Source organism: Oncorhynchus gorbuscha, linkage group LG14 (genome assembly GCF_021184085.1).
Source record: "Oncorhynchus gorbuscha isolate QuinsamMale2020 ecotype Even-year linkage group LG14, OgorEven_v1.0, whole genome shotgun sequence".
NCBI lineage: Eukaryota > Metazoa > Chordata > Actinopteri > Salmoniformes > Salmonidae > Oncorhynchus > Oncorhynchus gorbuscha.
This window is the reverse complement of record NC_060186.1, coordinates 55,559,512-55,578,793: the sequence shown is the minus strand read 5'-3', so window position 1 is coordinate 55,578,793 and position 19,282 is coordinate 55,559,512. Positions and strand designations below refer to the sequence as shown.

General features: G+C 42.9%; 1 protein-coding gene across 1 annotated transcript; it reads right to left on the bottom strand.

Moving 5' to 3' along the window:
• Positions 1-219: 219 nt before the first annotated feature.
• Positions 220-19,178, bottom strand: LOC123995147 (adhesion G-protein coupled receptor F2-like). Its single transcript, XM_046298536.1, has 19 exons — positions 18,994-19,178; positions 17,789-17,835; positions 16,852-16,912; positions 9,230-9,242; positions 8,857-8,985; positions 8,591-8,743; positions 8,407-8,471; positions 7,707-7,765; positions 7,436-7,566; positions 6,836-7,072; positions 6,447-6,680; positions 6,198-6,338; positions 5,797-5,990; positions 5,331-5,510; positions 3,515-4,831; positions 3,377-3,418; positions 3,235-3,270; positions 2,785-2,850; positions 220-2,558 (listed from the first exon to the last, which is right to left on the bottom strand). Exons 2-18 carry the CDS (start codon positions 17,824-17,826, stop codon positions 2,800-2,802), a joined length of 3,081 nt encoding a protein of 1,026 aa, XP_046154492.1. The 5' UTR covers positions 17,827-17,835; positions 18,994-19,178; the 3' UTR covers positions 220-2,558; positions 2,785-2,799.
• Between the last annotated feature and the right edge of the window lie 104 nt (positions 19,179-19,282).

The window sequence follows — 19,282 nt, the reverse complement described above, 5'->3', positions numbered from 1 at the left end:
GCATTTGCTCTACAGCCACATGTTAGGGCTCTCGTCAATCTGTATTACTGAAGCGTTACAGATTGCGCAATATAAATGTAAATAGACGGAACATAATACAAATCAGGATCAGGAGCGGTCCGATCTCGGAAACCTGACAAACCTGCTGAGGCCTGAGAGCCTGACAACCTGCCGAGGGACGAGCTGGCTGAGGCGTGAGAGTCAGAGTCAGGAAGCAAGTACAGGGAGTGAATATTTAATAAATAAACCGAACATAATACAAAACAAGAAACACTAGCAGCACACGGACATGAAATTGAAACAGAAAATACAACGCCTGGGGAAGGAACCAAAGGGAGTGACATAAATAGGGCATGTAATCAAGGAGGTGAGTGTCAATAAGCACTGGTGCACGTGACGATGGTGACAGGTGTGCGTAATAATCAACAGTCTGGTGACCTAGAGGCCAAAGAGGGAGAATACTTGACAGTACACCCTCTCTGGCATGCGGCCCCTGCCGCAGGACGCTGACCAAGGGGTCGATCCCGTGGTTCAGAAACGGACCGATCGGGGAAACCTGATGAACCAGCTGAGGGTGAGAGCCTGACAACCACAGCTCCGGTACTGACACCCAGACCAGACACACCTTCCAACACAAAAAAATAAACACTCCCTGATGCTTCCCTTAGGTGAGGCGTTATTCTGTAACGATGTGCGCTAAGAGTCTGGAAGCAAGTACAGGGAGTGAATATTTAATAAATAAACAGAACATAATACAAAACAAGAAACACTAACAGCACACAGAGAGGAAACTGAAACAGAAACAATAGCGCCTGAGAGGAACCAAAGGGAGTGACATAAATACGCCAGGTGAGTGTCAAGAAGCGCTGGTGCGCGTAATGATGGTCGACAGGTGTAAGTACCAGCAGTCTGGTTACCTAGAGGCCAGAGAGGGAGTATACCTGACATTTATCGTGAATGCAGTCTCCGGCTAATCACACTGTAACTCTGAATCCGCTATACGGATTTAATAGAGATTAAAAATGTACTTTGCAAGCATAACGCAAACATTTAAAAGATAAAACACAAAGCACAAAAAAACTTCAGGTTACACATTGAACAGGCACATTGGTTTTGGGAGGAGGGGTAAAAATATGGATTAAAATATTGACAGGGCCTAAATAATTTTTCACCATAGATTTTACTCTAGCGTTAAATTAAATAACAATTAGGCCAGGATTCAATCAAAGGTGCGTTGTTTACAAGTGCTCAGCAATTTAAGTGTATTTGAAGCTAATTTCCCGCTTGAGACGATATCTGCAGTGTTTACAATGAATGAAATCTCCTCAAATGTTGCAGAAATAGCCTTTAAAAGACACCTTGTCGCTAGGCAATGTGCTTTTCTACAACAGTGTTTCCCAAACTCTGTCCAGTGGTTTCAAGTTTGTATCCATCATTTTTGATGAGCAAAAAAGAAACATACTTCCACATTTCCCGCTGTGTAAACTCATTGATTCTCATTGCAAATAGGCTCAGGATAACTCCTGATGTAGTTGGGTAGCTGATATTCAGAGCTTAAATAGCCAAATTGATTAGTCATAGGAATCAGAACTAATAAAGGCAATGCAACTGCCTGTTTTTTTCAAACGGTAGGCCTATCACATGGATGGGCATTCATAAGATTCCATTGTGTGCTGACATGGTAGGCTACACCCCAATAAGCACGGCCTTATGCCGCCATGTTTTACAAACGGTAAGCATACCACGTAGATGGACCAAATTTGAACCAATCATGTGCGTCAATGTTTGGTTCAGATTTTTCTAGTCTGGACCAGACTTGATTTGGCCCAAAAATAGACGTCTATGTTTGGTTCAGATTTGGTCCGGTCTGGACCGGCCTTGATTTGGTCCAAACATAGACATCTATAAATTACTTATTTTCAACTTTCTTTCAGACCTGAAAATGTACCTGATTTCAACTTCTGGAAAATACGCATTGTAAAAGTGTTTTGAACGTCATTTTTCTTCCTGGGACTTTTCTAGTTTTGCAGGGGCAATAATTTTTTTGTCTCGTCTAGGGTGGCAGAACAGCCAAGACCGGGCCTGGTCTACAGCACCCCTCTGATTGAATCCCGGCCTTATTGTTTATTACAATAACTTTGATTTACACATTTCATCTACAGTCATAATGCAAGTACAGGTCAACTCAATTAATAAATCATATAACGAAATGTCATTGACCAAATTAGCAGTAATATTATGACATCTCTTCTGACGTCAAAGTATGCTACAGTACTGTTTGTGGAAAATAGGAATACAAATGTTTCCAGGAAATCACAAAGATGTTTTTTTCAAATGATGAATGTGTATGAGTTTAGTAATTAACATGAAACTTAATATGTTATTGACATAATATAATGAAATCATGATAAGACCTGTCTAAACACCACCTAAACCCCAGCCATCACTGTCTTTGAGGAACCAACCAGGTGGATGTTTCCCTCTGGGTGAGAGTAGTAGCAAATGGGTGGGTTGGTCCTGATCCAGTATATAGCTTGATCCAGTATATAGCTAGTTCTCTGAGGTAGAAAACATATGATGAGTACAGTGTTCTTCAATCCCCAATCCTGCAGACCCTTAAGGTGTGCAGGCTTTTATTACAGCCCAGTACTAACATGTCTGATTTAACTTATAAGGGCTTGAAGAGTAAAACATTGTGTAATAGTTAAGAGTTAATTGCATTTATTAAATTACATGTGTTTGTCAGCAGCAGGCGTGTTCGTCCTTTATCAAGACTGTACAAACCTTGATGTCCATCACTTATTTGAAGGGGACTTTCATATTCTCACTTTTCTCTTTGGGAGTAGGTGCCTGGTAAGAGAGGTGATCTGAGCTTTCAGTAACACTTGACATTAAGTTGCTTTTCTGTGTAGTAACACTGTTCGTTCTATAATAACGCCATTGGTATTACAATGTTGGTATATTGTACTTTAATTGGCTTTGCGTTCTAATTACAAAGGAATGGAGCCGAGAGTTTTTTGTTACTACACACTCCATATTCCATTTGTGTATAACAAAAGCCATTCAGTTCCATTACAGAACAATTGCCATAGTACTATGTAATTACAATGTCATAACTAGCATAAGTATAGCATTACTACACAGGTATAAGAGCAACTTAAAGAAAATGTAAACACATGTTCCTGCTCTATAAATGAATGGGAAGACAAAAGCGACTATAAGAGCAGAACTCACCCCAGCCAAGATGACTTTCAACACTTCATCTCGCACCTGGTATTAACATGACAAAAAGCAGTAGTGGTAGTACATAGTATTCAGAGTTCACTGTTGAAACACACTATTAAATCACATAAGATCCCTAATGATTGACAAATACCTTCTTCTCTGCAAAACATCCAGTCAGTAAAATGAAGAAGCCCTGAAAACATTGACACAATAAATAAATACAATGGTATTTTTTCACTCAATAGTTTCAGACAAGAATATTTGTGATGGAAAATGGATGAAAAAGTACCTGTAAGGAGTTTATGATGGTGAAAGCATAATGCATCACAACACCCATCATTTCCTTGATATCAATGAGCACAAAAAATCCCAAAACCCATGTTATCCCAAAGACTGGTGTTAAAAAGACGACCACTTTCAGAATGCTTTTGGCTGTCTCTTTCTCGTCAGCTTTACTTCCATCAGGGACACTGGACTTTAGGAGAGTCATGATGACAACACACATGGAGAACAGATTCATCAAAACAATCGTCCCGATGGGCAGAAGAAATGCGTGAATGGACCCTTTCAGAAGTCCATCGTAAATGAGCCAGCAGGTTGTTGTGTTGTGGTAGGGGTTTCCTGTGTATTTGTAGTACACATAGGTAGCTGCCACGATCACTGCGGGACAGACGTACCCAAGGACGGTGGACAAGAGCAGATACACCCTCTTCCTCAGCGGGTGGAAGACGAAGATGAGCTGGTGTATTAGCATGACGCTGAGGCATAGCATCCAGCAGAACATAGCCAGAAAGAAGAAATGCTTGGTCACGGTCAGTATGAGGCACCAGGTATCAGAGATGCTGGGGATGGAGGAGGCCAGGAAACTGCAGTCGGCCAATAAAAGGCATAGAGAGATGTTGACCAGGGCTGTGTGGCGGAAGTGTGAGAGGTTGGACTTCACAACAGCCGACCACACCAGCGCCTCGATGAAGAGGAAGACAATAAGGGAGCAGATGGACATGCCCAGGCCTACGTAGGTAATCTCATCCAGAAAGGGCAGCTTCACCGGGGTCTTGGACATGAGCACTGAGAAGGAGGTCAGGTGGGTGCACTCACAGTAGCTTTTGTCGTTGACCATTTCCTTCCACTTGCAGCCTTCTTCAGACCATTCCTTTAATGTGGTGTTCCAGAACACACAGAGGATTTTAGAGTCTCGAGACATTGACTGGTTGATGGGAAAGTCCAATTTGATGTCTATTTTGGAGTCGTTACTGTTTTGCAGTGTGGCTGACACCACAATGCTAGGGAACTCACTGTCTGGGAATTTTGAATTGTTTAATTTGTCAGCCAGGTTTTTTACTCCCACAGTTTTTACTATTCCTGAGGACTGGGCCAATTTGACCTCAACGCCAAACACAGTTCGATTGCAAGATGAGTTATTTTGAGCTCGGCAGAGTTTGAATTGCAGATTTGGGGTGTCATTTCCGTTACTGGTATTCATTTTGATGTTCTTCACTAGACCCTCGACAGACTTGAGGTATTTTGAAGACATTCTATATTCAATGGTTGTGTTGACTGCCTTCCAAGGGTTATTCAACATGTTGCTTGCTGCATCAAGAAAAACCTGTGAATTATATTTGACAAATGAATGTTTCTGTATGAGATATATTGTATAAAGCAGTATAACTCTTGACTGGGGTATGTGCAAATCACCCAATATTTGGCAACAGTTTAAAGGTGCAATCTGCAGTTCAAACAATAACAAAGTGCAACTGTTTTGGACAATATCTCAGGGATGGAGCTGGAGGAATGTAGCCACTCTCAAATCCAAAGAGAGCGCTATGGATGCAGACTGAAATTATAGTTTGAACCATTCTCCAGATGTACAGTGTTTGTTTACAATTACATTGTTTACAAACATTGGAGTAAACAAGCTTATATTTTGGGTTATGATGGGGTAAGACAGTTGAAGTTACATAAGCATTTATAAGTTATATTTTTCTAGAATCAATGGCTATATATCATTGCTTTAGCCTGTCATGACTTTAGTCAAATGGACGTATCAACAGCAGATTGCTCCTATAAAGAGTAATCTATCTCAAATAAAAAACAGAATGGCTCACATCTAAAACGGACTCATCCAGGGTGATAGTTTCTGATGCTTCAGACATGACATCCAGAATACTGATGGATGCATTCAAATCAGCAACTGAGCTGTTCGTGTCAGCAACTGTGTTGTTCTTTAACCCAGAAAATATTTCACGAGCAATGTCTTGTGTGGCCCCAAGTCCCTCTCTAAAGTTCTGGAATGGTACAACACACATGGAATAGTACATTTCTTTGCAATACCAACACATTCTACAGGCCTAAAACATTTTAATGATAGTCACATTATTCCAGTGGCTGGATATGTAGTTGAAGAATGTGATTCATCACCAACCCGTGAGTAATGTTATCATATTACTGTAATGCAAGAATGCAAGCGCTTTCACTCAAAACATAGACATTCACCAAAACACTACCAATGTTCCATATCAACTTGAAAGTGTGAGAGTTCTATGACTGCAGGAGGTTTAAGGCCATACTCACTGCTGCTGAAATGAGAATTTGATTAAGTTCCTCATTGACACAGTTATCCAGCACATCCATCCATGCAGGCCCCTTGCATGTCCTCTCGTTATACCCCACTCTCCTCGGCTCACATTGTCGGATGACAATAGTGTCACCTTTTGGGGTTTTTGGCCAAAGATAGTCTACTAAACAAGCCATCTCCTTTTCCTCAGCTGATAAAAACAAGCGTTGGTCAGTGAGGAGTAGTAATAAGAACTAAACATCCACTTCATTTTTGTACATGTTGTATAAATAAACCATACAAGTTTAGTACTGTCACTCAAATGTGTTTAAGTGAATTGTTAAAGTGGCGTTATGTCCAAAAAGGGTGAAGAGGATTAAGCAAATTCATTCAGAGGATTCATACAACCTAAACATACCATAAATCACTGGTATAGTTATGCTTGCACTTTCAGTCTCGTTCTCCTGGTTTGTAAATTTGACTGTGAAAACATGCGGTAATTCTGTTTGCTTGCAATTTATCTTTGGAGTTATGCTGTAGCTGGTCCCCGCTGGCGAGACTAGAAAAGCATGTTGACATTTTTCTCAAGTTACTGCAACTTTATACATTTTGAGCACAAAGAGAAATAAAGTGATACAAAGTTCAAGACACAGTTCATAAAGAGTACCTGATGATGGATTTGGGGGTTCCATTTGAGCTTGGTATAACCAAGTAACATTGTACATCTCCGTGCTGCTCTCGATGGTTGCGCTGACCATCACACTTTGAGGGTTTATATCATGGCATTCTACAGTCAGTGGGGTACTCGTCATGGTGATCTGATCTGGTAGCAGGGCTACCTTCAACTCTGCAGAGGCTGCGTGCACAATGGATCCTTTGGAAAATCCACACTTATACATTCCTTTAGAAGCAATAAAAAAGCAATAAACAGGATCATATTAGTAGGTCTATTTCAGTATCGAACAGATGTACTGTGTACAATAACCACATAAACCGGAAATATAATCCTACTCCCTCGATTTATATTGGCAAGCATCATAGGTCTCTCAGACACACCTGCCCAGTTCCCTGACAACTTTTTAATTTGGACTGTGGTACAGTTAGGTGATGCCTCTGGGGATGTCACGGTTATGCTGGTTCCAGTGTTCAGACCAAATGTCTCACTTCCCTTTATCAAGTTCCAGTTCCAAGAGCCATCTGTTTCATCAAATGTTGTTTCTTTAAATGTGCAACTCAGCGTTGGTGTTGAGCGGTATGGCACTTTGTTCATTGGATACTTAATGCTTACAAATCCTGTGGAAAAGTAGAGACATACAATATCAATACAATAAATAATACAATAGATCTTTACACGTTTCACATAATCATTACCAACATAACCTAATTAATTTCATACCATAATTCTTGCTACATTTCTTAATATCATATTGTCTTTGCACTTGTTTGTATGGTCCATAGGTTATCATATCATAACCAAAAGCTTTGCAACTCTGAAACTGCATCTGATTGGAGTGTGCAGAGACTCCATTTTCACTAGTATTTTCACACAGTATTTTCTCCTGTGCCTTATCTGAGCCTAATGTGGCTGATCTCCTCATGGTCTTAATATCACTATGTGAAAGGACTGTACTGTAATGGAAGAGGGAGGACATTTACCTGATGTTTCAACAGATATTTTGGCAGAGGAGCCTACAGTCATTTCCAGGTCAGCTGTTATTTTTGTAATTTTTTTAGTCAGAAATATGACACTGACATCCACTTTGAAATCAACAATGTGGCCATCACCCCTTGTGTGTCAATATTGAGTTGCCAATGGGTGAAAGGGAGACAAAAACAAAAATCGATGTTGCATCTTGGGGAGAAAAACAAGCACTCTGCCAAATATTAAGGAATGAATATATCCTATAATAATAGTTGAATGTATTACCTAGGTCCAGATACATTAAGGCCCTCAAACCCATTTAATTGTTGAAAACCCTCTGTGAGCTGAGAGAAAAAGTAATTGTGTTAATCAAGATTAAATATAATGTATTACATGTTCACATTATAAGAAATGTATTTACACCTTTTTTTTTGTTCTTTAAAAAAAAGTTTACCCCCTTTTCTCCCCAGTTTCATGGTATCGAATTGTTAGTAGTTACTATCTTGTCTCATCGGGAGAGATGAAGGTCGAAAGTCATGCGTCCTCCGAAACACTACCCAACCAAGCCGCACTGCTTCTTAACACAGCTCGCATCCAACCCGGAAGCCAGCCGCACCAATTTGTCGGAAGAAACACCGTGCAACCTGGCTAGCTTGCACTGTGCCCAGCCCGCCACAGGGGTCGCTAGTGTGCGATGTGACAAGGATATCCCTACCGGCCAAACCCTCCCTAACCCCGTCCGGGCCAATTGTGCGTTGCCCCACGGACCTCCCGGTCACGACCGTCTGTGACAGAGCCTGGGCACGAACCCAGAGTCTCTGGTGGCACAGATAGCACTGCGATGCAGTGCCCTAGAACACTGCGCCACCCGGGAGGAGTGTATATACATTTCTTTAAGTCGTTATACATTTGAATAATTGAATCTAAACCAAATTATACTATTTCATCAGATTTTAATTCCCTAAATGTAAAAATGAAAATGTACCTGTTGTTTGATAGTATTAGTTTCACTAAATACTTTTCCCACTGTGACTGTTCCATTAAAGAAAACTATGTAAACAAAAACAAAACATTAGAATTGTGACAACAGTGTTATCCATCCTATTGATCATATCAAATAATGGTAAAGTAAAGTAAAGTAAAGTAAAAATAAGTATCAACAATAATACCTTTCTCTTTGGGAATACAGAAGGCTGGCAAGTCAGAAATATTTGCATTACAAGACGAGCCATTGCAGCACTGGAACTCGTCACACACTGCGTTGCTCCAGATGTACGTTGTCGAACAGTTACATTTAGAATTACCTCCAACAATTTCACATTCTACACAGAAACACACATGATCCATCAACAACAATCAGACTACGGATGAAAAAACACTGATAGAGGAACATTTCTCTATCAAACCATATTTGGTAGAAATAATGATACTGTACCCGCTGTTAGTTCAAGCAGTTCAATGGTCATACTTCCATTATCTGTAGTTATTTCCTTGATCGATGATAGAGTACCAGAGATGTCAAATGTAACATTGCTCTCTACCATGAACTCAGCCATGTAGGTATCTGAAACAATCAGTGACACAAAGGAACGTTTGTATTTTAGTTTAGGTGAATGTGCAAGAGAGCCTTTTCGGCAGCTAATTCTAATGATTGGGGAGGGTCTTCAAGAGTCTTCAAGATCTGCTGGTGTGAGAGAGTTAGTCAATTCACTTGTCCTCATGTGGCCCTTTTCTAGTTCTCGTCATAGAGAGTAACCTGCTTGGTTTGTTATGTATTCAGACATAAATATGTAGATCAAATAACTCACCCACTGCGAAGGCCTGTGTAAATGGAGAGAGAGAGAGACGTTAGATTTCATCATCAAAGGGTCAATAACTACATATGTCCACTAGAATTCATCTTTGAAATAAGATACATTCATTAGGTTTCCTCCATATATGTTATTTTTAATCGGTGCTTATCTTTACTTAGTTTACTTGACTAACATCCATGGCTACTGTGTAAATTGTCCAACTGGCTCATTTCAAGTACTACTGCAATGTAAGTTTACATAAACTTAGGTTGGAGTCAATAAAACTTGTTTTCAACCACTACACAAATTTCTTGTTAACAAACTATAGTTTTGGCAAGTCGGTTAGGACATCTACTTTGTGCATGACACAAGTCATTTTTCCAACAATTGTTTACAGATTATTTCACTTATAATTGACTGTATCACAATTCCAGTGGGTCAGAAGTTTATATACACTAAGTGTCACTGTCATGCAGGTGAAAGAGGACCCAAAAGCGACTTAACAGAAACAGAGTTTATTCAAGTCCAAACAGAAAACGACAAATCCTGAATCCTTAACAGGAAATGTCCAAACAGGGAATAACAGAAATCCTCTAGTCTGTAGAGGGGAATAACAGGAGAAGTGGCCACAGACTGCAGGTCGCTTCGGGTAGGCGCAGGCCGTAGCTGACAGAGACACCTGCTCACACGCAGCATCTGATGAAGGCAAAAACACGACAGGACAGGGCGATACACAATCACAGCACGGTGAATTCTAAACAAGGAACCGACAGGACAGGAACGGAACACAAAGGAAGAAATAGGGACTCTAATCAGGGGAAAGGATCGGGAACAGGTGTGGGAAGACTAAATGATGATTAGGGGAATAGGAACAGCTGGGAGCAGGAACGGAACGATAGAGAGAAGAGAGAGCGAGAGAGTGAGAGAGGGAGGGGGAGAGAGAGGGATAGAAAGAGGGAAAGAACCTAATAAGACCAGCAGAGGGAAACGAATAGAATGGGGAGCACAGGGACAAGACATGATAATAAATGACAAACATGACAGTACCCCCACTCACCGAGCGCCTCCTGGCGCACTCGAGGAGGAATCCTGGCGGCAACGGAGGAAATCATCGATGAGTGAACGGTCCAGCACGTCCCGAGACGGAACCCAACTCCTCTCCTCAGGACCGTAACCCTCCCAATCCACTAAGTATTGGTGACCCCGTCCCCGAGAACGCATGTCCATGATCTTATGTACCTTGTAAATAGGTGCGCTCTCGACAAGGACGGGAGGGGGGGGAGGGAAGACGAACGGGGTGCGAAGAAAGGGCTTAACACAGGAGACATGGAAGACAGGATGGACGCGACGAAGATGTCGCGGAAGAAGCAGTCGCACAGCGACAGGATTGACGACCTGGGAGACACGGAACGGACCAATGAACCGCGGAGTCAACTTACGAGAAGCTGTCGTAAGAGGAAGGTTGCGAGTGGAAAGCCACACTCTCTGGCCGCAACAATACCTTGGACTCTTAATCCTGCGTTTATTGGCGGCTCTCACCGTCTGTGCCCTGTAACGGCAAAGTGCAGACCTCACCCTCCTCCAGGTGCGCTCACAACGTTGGACAAACGCTTGAGCGGAGGGAACGCTGGACTCGGCAAGCTGGGATGAGAACAGAGGAGGCTGGTAACCCAGACTACTCTGAAACGGAGATAACCCGGTAGCAGACGAAGGAAGCGAATTGTGAGCGTATTCTGCCCAGGGGAGCTGTTCTGCCCAAGACGCAGGGTTTCTGAAAGAAAGGCTGCGTAGTATGCGACCAATCGTCTGATTGGCCCTCTCTGCTTGACCGTTAGACTGGGGATGAAACCCGGAAGAGAGACTGACGGACGCACCAATCAAACGACAGAACTCCCTCCAAAACTGTGACGTGAATTGCGGGCCTCTGTCTGAAACGGCGTCTAACGGGAGGCCATGAATTCTGAATACATTCTCAATAATGATTTGTGCCGTCTCCTTAGCGGAAGGAAGTTTAGCGAGGGGAATGAAATGTGCCGCCTTAGAGAACCTATCGACAACCGTAAGAATCACAGTCTTCCCCGCAGACAAAGGCAGACCGGTAATGAAGTCTAAGGCGATGTGAGACCATGGTCGAGAAGGAATGTGGAGCGGTCTGAGACGACCGGCAGGAGGAGAGTTACCCGACTTAGTCTGCGCGCAGTCCGAACAAGCAGCCACGAAACGGCGCGTGTCACGCTCCTGAGTCGGCCACCAAAAGCGCTGGCGAATAGATGCAAGAGTGCCTCGAACACCGGGATGACCAGCTAACTTGGCAGAGTGAGCCCACTGAAGAACAGCCAGACGAGTGGAAACAGGAACGAAAAGGAGGTTACTAGGACAAGCGCGGCGACGCAGTGTGCGTGAGTGCTTGCTTAACCTGTCTTTCAATTCCCCAGACTGTTAACCCGACAACACGCCCATAAGGAAGAATCCCCTCGGGATCAGTAGAAGCCACAGAAGAACTAAACAGACGGGATAAGGCATCAGGCTTGGTGTTCTTGCTACCCGGACGGTAAGAAATCACAAACTCGAAACGAGCGAAAAACAACGCCCAACGAGCTTGACGGGCATTAAGTCGTTTGGCAGAACGGATGTACTCAAGGTTCTTATGGTCTGTCCAAACGACAAAAGGAACGGTCGCTCCCTCCAACCACTGTCGCCATTCGCCTAGGGCTAAGCGGATGGCGAGCAGTTCACGGTTACCCACATCATAGTTGCGCTCAGATGGCGACAGGCGATGAGAAAAATAAGCGCAAGGATGAACCTTATCGTCAGACTGGAAGCGCTGGGATAGAATGGCTCCCACGCCTACCTCTGAAGCGTCAACCTCGACAATGAATTGTCTAGTGACGTCAGGAGTAACGAGGATAGGAGCGGACGTAAAACGTTCTTTTAGAAGATCAAAAGCTCCTGGGCGGAACCGGACCACTTAAAACACGTCTTGACAGAAGTAAGAGCTGTGAGAGGGGCAGCAACTTGACCGAAATTACGAATGAAACGCCGATAGAAATTAGCGAAACCTAAAAAGCGCTGCAACTCGACACGTGACCTTGGAACGGGCCAATCACTGACAGCTTGGACCTTAGCGGAATCCATCTGAATGCCTTCAGCGGAAATAACGGAACCGAGAAAAGTAACGGAGGAGACATGAAAAGAGCACTTCTCAGCCTTTACGTAGAGACAATTCTCTAAAAGGCGCTGTAGAACACGTCGAACGTGCTGAACATGAATCTCGAGTGACGGAGAAAAAATCAGGATATCGTCAAGATAGACAAAAACAAAGATGTTCAGCATGTCTCTCAGAACATCATTAACTAATGCCTGAAAAACAGCTGGCGCATTGGCGAGACCGAACGGCAGAACCCGGTACTCAAAATGCCCTAACGGAGTGTTAAACGCCGTTTTCCACTCGTCCCCCTCTCTGATGCGCACGAGATGGTAAGCGTTACGAAGGTCCAACTTAGTAAAGCACCTGGCTCCCTGCAGAATCTCGAAGGCTGATGACATAAGGGGAAGCGGATAACGATTCTTAACCGTTATGTCATTCAGCCCTCGATAATCCACGCAGGGCGCAGAGTACCGTCCTTCTTCTTAACAAAAAAGAACCCCGCCCCGGCCGGAGAGGAAGAAGGCACTATGGTACCGGCGTCAAGAGACACAGACAAATAATCCTCGAGAGCCTTACGTTCGGGAGCCGACAGAGAGTATAGTCTACCTCGAGGAGGAGTGGTCCCCGGAAGGAGATCAATACTACAATCATACGACCGGTGAGGAGGAAGGGAGTTGGCTCGGGACCGACTGAAGACCGTGCGCAGATCATGATATTCCTCCGGCACTCCTGTCAAATCGCCAGGTTCCTCCTGAGAAGTAGGGACAGAAGAAACGGGAGGGATGGCAGACATTAAACACTTCACATGACAAGAAACGTTCCAGGATAGGATAGAATTACTAGACCAATTAATAGAAGGATTATGACATACTAGCCAGGGATGACCCAAAACAACAGGTGTAAACGGTGAACGGAAAATCAAAAAAGAAATAGTCTCACTGTGGTTACCAGATACTGTGAGGGTTAAAGGTAGTGTCTCAAATCTGATACTGGGAAGATGACTACCATCTAAGGCGAACATGGGCGTAGGCTTCTCTAACTCTCTGAAAGGAATGTCATGTTTCCGAACCCATGCTTCGTCCATGAAACAACCCTCAGCCCCAGAGTCTATCAAGGCACTACATGTAGCACCGAACCGGTCCAGCGTAGATGGACCGACAAAGTAGTACAGGATTTTGATGGAGAGACTTGAGTAGTTGCGCTCACCTGTAGCCCTCCGCTTACAGATGAGCTCTGGCTTTTACTGGACATGAATTAACAAAATGTCCAGCAACTCCGCAATAGAGGCACAGGCGGTTGGTGATCCTCCGTTCCCTCTCCTTAGTCGAGATGCGAATCCCTCCCAGCTGCATGGGCTCAGTCTCAAAGCCAGAGGAGGGAGATGGTTGCGATGCGGAGCAGGGAAACACCGTTGATGCGAGCTCTCTTCCACGAGCCCGGTGACGAAGATCTACCCGTCGTTCTATGCGGATGGCGAGAGCAATCAAAGAGTCCACATCTGAAGGAACCTCCCGGGAGAGAATCTCATCCTTAACCACTGCGTGGAGTCCCTCCAGAAAACGAGCGAGCAGCGCCGGCTCGTTCCACTCACTAGAGGCAGCAAGAGTGCGAAACTCAATAGAATAATCCGTTATGGACCGTTCACCTTGGCATAAGGAAGCCAGGACCCTAGAAGCCTCCCCACCAAAAACTGAACGGTCAAAAACCCGAATCATCTCCTCTTTAAAGTTCTGGAACTTGTTAGAGCAATCAGCCCTTGCCTCCCAGATAGCTGTGCCCCATTCTCGAGCCCGGCCAGTAAGGAGTGAAATGACGTAAGCAACCCGAGCTCTCTCTCTAGAGTATGTGTTGGGTTGGAGAGAGAACACAATCTCACACTGCGTGAGAAAGGAGCGGCACTCAGTGGGCTGCCCGGAGTAGCAAGGTGGGTTATTAACCCTAGGTTCTGGAGGCTCGGCAGGCCAGGAAGTAACAGGTGGCACGAGACGTAGACTCTGGAACTGTCCAGAGAGGTCGGAAACCTGAGCGGCCAGGTTCTCCACGGCATGGCGAGCAGCAGACAATTCCTGCTCGTGTCTGCCGAGCATGGCTCCTTGGATCTCGACGGCAGTGTAACGAGCGTCTGAAGTCGCTGGGTCCATTCCTTGGTCGGTTCCTTCTGTCATGCAGGTGAAAGAGGACCCAAAAGCGACTTAACAGAAACAGAGTTTATTCAAGTCCAAACAGAAAACGACAAATCCTGAATCCTTAACAGGAAATGTCCAAACAGGGAATAACAGAAATCCTCTAGTCTGTAGAGGGGAATAACAGGAGAAGTGGCCACAGACTGCAGGTCGCTTCGGGTAGGCGCAGGCCGTAGCTGACAGAGACACCTGCTCACACGCAGCATCTGATGAAGGCAAAAACACGACAGGACAGGGCGATACACAATCACAGCACGGTGAATTCTAAACAAGGAACCGACAGGACAGGAACGGAACACAAAGGAAGAAATAGGGACTCTAATCAGGGGAAAGGATCGGGAACAGGTGTGGGAAGACTAAATGATGATTAGGGGAATAGGAACAGCTGGGAGCAGGAACGGAACGATAGAGAGAAGAGAGAGCGAGAGAGTGAGAGAGGGAGGGGGAGAGAGAGGGATAGAAAGAGGGAAAGAACCTAATAAGACCAGCAGAGGGAAACGAATAGAATGGGGAGCACAGGGACAAGACATGATAATAAATGACAAACATGACAGTCACGGCCGTTGAAAGAAGTGAACCAAGGTGCAGCGTGGTGAGAGTACATTTACTTTTTTATTTAAAATGTTGCCAACAAAACAAGAAATAACAAAACAAGAAGTAACAAACACAACCTTGACGCTTAACAGTGCTAAGTGCCACAAACAAAGTTAACTACCCACACTGAAAGGAGGGAGAAAGAGCTACCTAAATATGATCCCCAATCAGAGACAACGATAGACAGCTGTCCCTGATTGAGAACCATACCGACCAACACATAGAAACACAATGAAATAAAGGACATAGAATGCCCACCCAAATCACACCCTGACCAAACCAAAAAAAGATATAAAAAAGGCTCTCTAAGGTCAGGGGGTGACACTAAGTTGACTGTGCCTTTATAAACAGCTTGGAAAATTCCCCAAAATAATGTCATGGCTTTAGAAGCTTCTGACAGGCTAATTGATATCATTTGAGTCAATTGGAGGTGTACCTGAGGATGTATTTCAAGGTCTACCTTCAAACTCAGTGCCTCTTTGCTTGACATCATGGGAAAATCAAAAGAAATCATCCTAGACGTCAGTAAAAAATGGTAGACCTCCACAAGTCTGGTTCATCGGGGGGAGCAATTTCCAAAGGCCTGAAGGTACCACGTTCATCTGTACAAATAATAGTTTGCAAGTATAAACACCATGGGACCACGCAGCCGTCATACCGCTCAGTACTTTGGTTCGAAAGTGCAAATCAATCCCAGAACAACAGCAAAGGACCTTGTAAAGATGCTGGAGGAAACAGGTACAAAAGTACAGTATCAATATCCACAGTAAAACAAGTCCAATATCGACATAACTTGAAAGGCCGCTCAGCAAGGAAGAAGCCACTGCTCCTAAACCGCCATAAAAAAGCCAGACTACGGTTTGCAACTGCACATGGGGACAAAGATCACACTTTTTTGAGAAATGTCCTCTGGTCTGATAAAACAAAAATATAACTGTTTGGCCATAATAACCATCATTATGTCTGGAGGAAAAAGGGGGAGGCTTGCAAGCCGAAGAACATCATCCCAACCGTGGAGCACAGGGGTGGCAGCATCATGTTGTGGGAGTGCTTTGCTGCAGGAGGGACTGGTGCACTTCACAAAATAGATGGCATCACGAGGTAGAAAAATTATGTGGATATATTGAAGCAACATCTCAAGACATGAGTCAGGAAGTTAAAGCTTGGTCACAAATGGGTCTTCCAAATGGACAGTGACCCCAAGCATACTTCCAGAGTTGTGGCAAAATGGCTTAAGGACAACAAAGTCAAAGTATTGGAGTGGCCATCACAAAGCCTTGACCTCAATCCTATAGAACATTTCTGGGCAGAACTGAAAAAGCGTGTGCGAGAAAGGAGGCCTACAAACCTGACTCAGTTACACCAGCTCTGTCAGGAGGAATGGGCCAAAATTCACCCAACTTATTGTGGGAAGCTTGTGGAAGGCTACCTGAAACGTTTGACCCAAGTTAAACAATTTAAAGGTAATGCTACCAAATACTAATTGGTCCTTCTGACCCACTGGGAATGTGATGAAAGAAATAAAAGCTGAAATAAATAATTACCTCTACTATTATTCTGACATTTCACATTTTTAAAATAAAGTGGTGATCCTAACTGACCTAAGACAGGGAATTTTTACTAGGATTAAATGTCAGGAATTGTGAAAAACTGAGTTTAAATGAATTTGGCTAAGGTGTATGTAAACTTCCGACTTCAACTGTACTGCTTACCTGGTGGTAGAGGAATACCACGCCGCAGTAAAGTATTACTGCTCTGGCCCACATCGTTTGTCTGATGGAAGCAAAGAAGATTTACACTGCTTCAACAATTTGGACACATTAATGAATTAAAACATCAATTTTCATGACAGACAATAGTGATACTGTAGTGATACCTCATTGATGTTCTTATTATCGACCTTACTGTTTTATTTTTGTCTCATTTGAGTCCGTGCTACTTGTTGCTTTTATTATTCTATTCAGATTTTATTGTCCATCTCTAGGTGGTTTATTTTCTTTTATGTTTCACTCTGAGGTAGATACTGCTGTAAAGAATATAGGTCATGATCATTATTAATTAGCCTTTTATCTCCTGAGCTCCTTTTCCTGAAGTATACAAAGTCCAAAATTAGCTAGTCAAACTTTCTTTTGCATTACTTTGCATTACCCCATAATACAGACACAGCAGGTGGTGAGCTTGTCCTGTTGACCTGCTTATGACGCATTGAATAATCCTTGTCAATCAATCTCTGCTCATTAAATAAAACATAGAACAATCAACTTACTATGTACACTCTATGTCCTCTCAGTTATTCACATGGCCATTGTTTCATTAAACTACAATCCCACAGCACATGTATTTGCTCGTGTTTATTAATTAAAGAAGACTATCAACATTTTACTTGAGGTTATTTTTCGTTTTTTAAAACAACTCTTCCTCCAGAAGAGGACTGGCCACCCCTCATAGCCTGGTTCCTCTCTAGGTTTCTTCCTAGGTTCTGGCCTTTCTAGGGACTTTTTCCTAGCCACCGTGCTTCTACACCTGCATTGCTTGCTGTTTGGGGCTTTAGGCAGGGTTTCTGTACAGAACTTTGATATATCAGCTGATGTAAGATTGGCTTTATAAACCAATTTGATTTGATTAAATGACCGACATCAGTACACTTACTTGAATTCCATTTTGTTCTTGTTTTCTGTGAGCTCCATGTGCAGTTTCTGTAGAGATAAATCAGATGATTCCTGAACTGTGCGATGTAGTAGGGAGTTGAACATAGTTTAAAGCAGTAATTAACTACAAAGACCACAATTCATTGCACGCCTGCTTATACTTGTTCATCAGTTGATTGGCGAGCCTATAAATACATGATCTAAGTCATTCGTAGCTGGTATTCAGAGTCATAAAAGAGATGAGATATAGAGATGAGATAATGACTTGGAATTAAATAATGAAGTCATCAAATAAAACAAATATTTTATTAAAGTCAAGTAATGTGATTAAATTACGGTTAATTAGTGATAAGCAGTAATGGGCAGTCACTTCCATCATGGGACTTGTATTAATTGTGTTATTCAGTGTTCCAGCATTTAACCCACGTAATGCATAGTGTATTTCATGTCTAATCAAAACTGAAATTGAAAACCGTGTTTTTTTTGTAATAAACCAAAACCGAACAGACCCCAAAAAGCAGTAAAAGCTCAGCACACCTACACAGTCATCTTGGTCACCATGTTGATACTAAATCCAGGAATTACAAAACATCATGGTCCGTTAAGAGGTTGTTGTTGTATCACAACACATAAAAACAAAATACTCATTAATTTATGGACTCTCAAATATGATATTAATTTAAACATTAATGAGATGGTACACCAGGTTAGTGTGAATGGAACAGAAGACTACACAGAAGCAGCCTATATACACTTGATGGCTGAAGTCATCTGTACTCTCAATATGACATTCATTTGAGCATTAATGAGATGGTACTCCAGACCTTTATATTTTCTGTCTATTGAAGTTCACTTTATTTGAAAAGACTGAGCAAAAAATGAACTGGAGAGTCTCAATTGAAAGTACTTCTTAATCCAGAAGTAGGGTAAATCTGGGCCTGGGTAATCTAGTCTAACTAATTATTAGACTACTTAAAATGTTACCAAATAAAAATGTGTCACAATATTCATGGAATAAGATGTTTCATTGACACAATCATTTTTTTCATATTCTTTCAAAATGTATTTTCAAACCACAACTTGGCATACATTTGAATAAGAATATACAGGGCAACCCCCAAGTATTAAGCAGTATGAACCATTTGTAAATGCAGTGCATAGAAATGATGAAAGATAATAGCTTTTCAATAAGAGGAGATTACTGACCTTGCCTCAAGTAAACTGCTCTTAAACCTGGCTTTGACCTGTGAAACTAGTGATCAAAAGGTGGGATGCAGTTTGTAATCCATGTCTACCAGGAGACCATCGGGGTAGGCTGAATGCTCACAGTGAACAGGCTGCGTCTGACTTAAGTAAATGGGGAAATGCTTGAAAGCAGCACGACGGAGGCGATGAGTAGCTACTTTGAAAAAGGGATCTTTGCCATTTGCATGGCTGGTATCTCCCTATGCCATCTGGACTGGTCAACATGGGCCTTCAGCTTTCCATCTGCATT

Coding starts and splice junctions, on each gene's coding strand:
- LOC123995147 (XM_046298536.1), bottom strand. CDS start 17,826: ATGGAGCTCACAGAAAACAAGAACAAAATGGAATTCAA. Junction 8,744..8,856: donor ACTGCTTGAACTAACAGCGG/GTACAGTATCAT, acceptor GTTTCTGTGTAG/AATGTGAAATTGTTGGAGGT. Junction 6,681..6,835: donor GTTGTCAGGGAACTGGGCAG/GTGTGTCTGAGA, acceptor TTGCTTCTAAAG/GAATGTATAAGTGTGGATTT.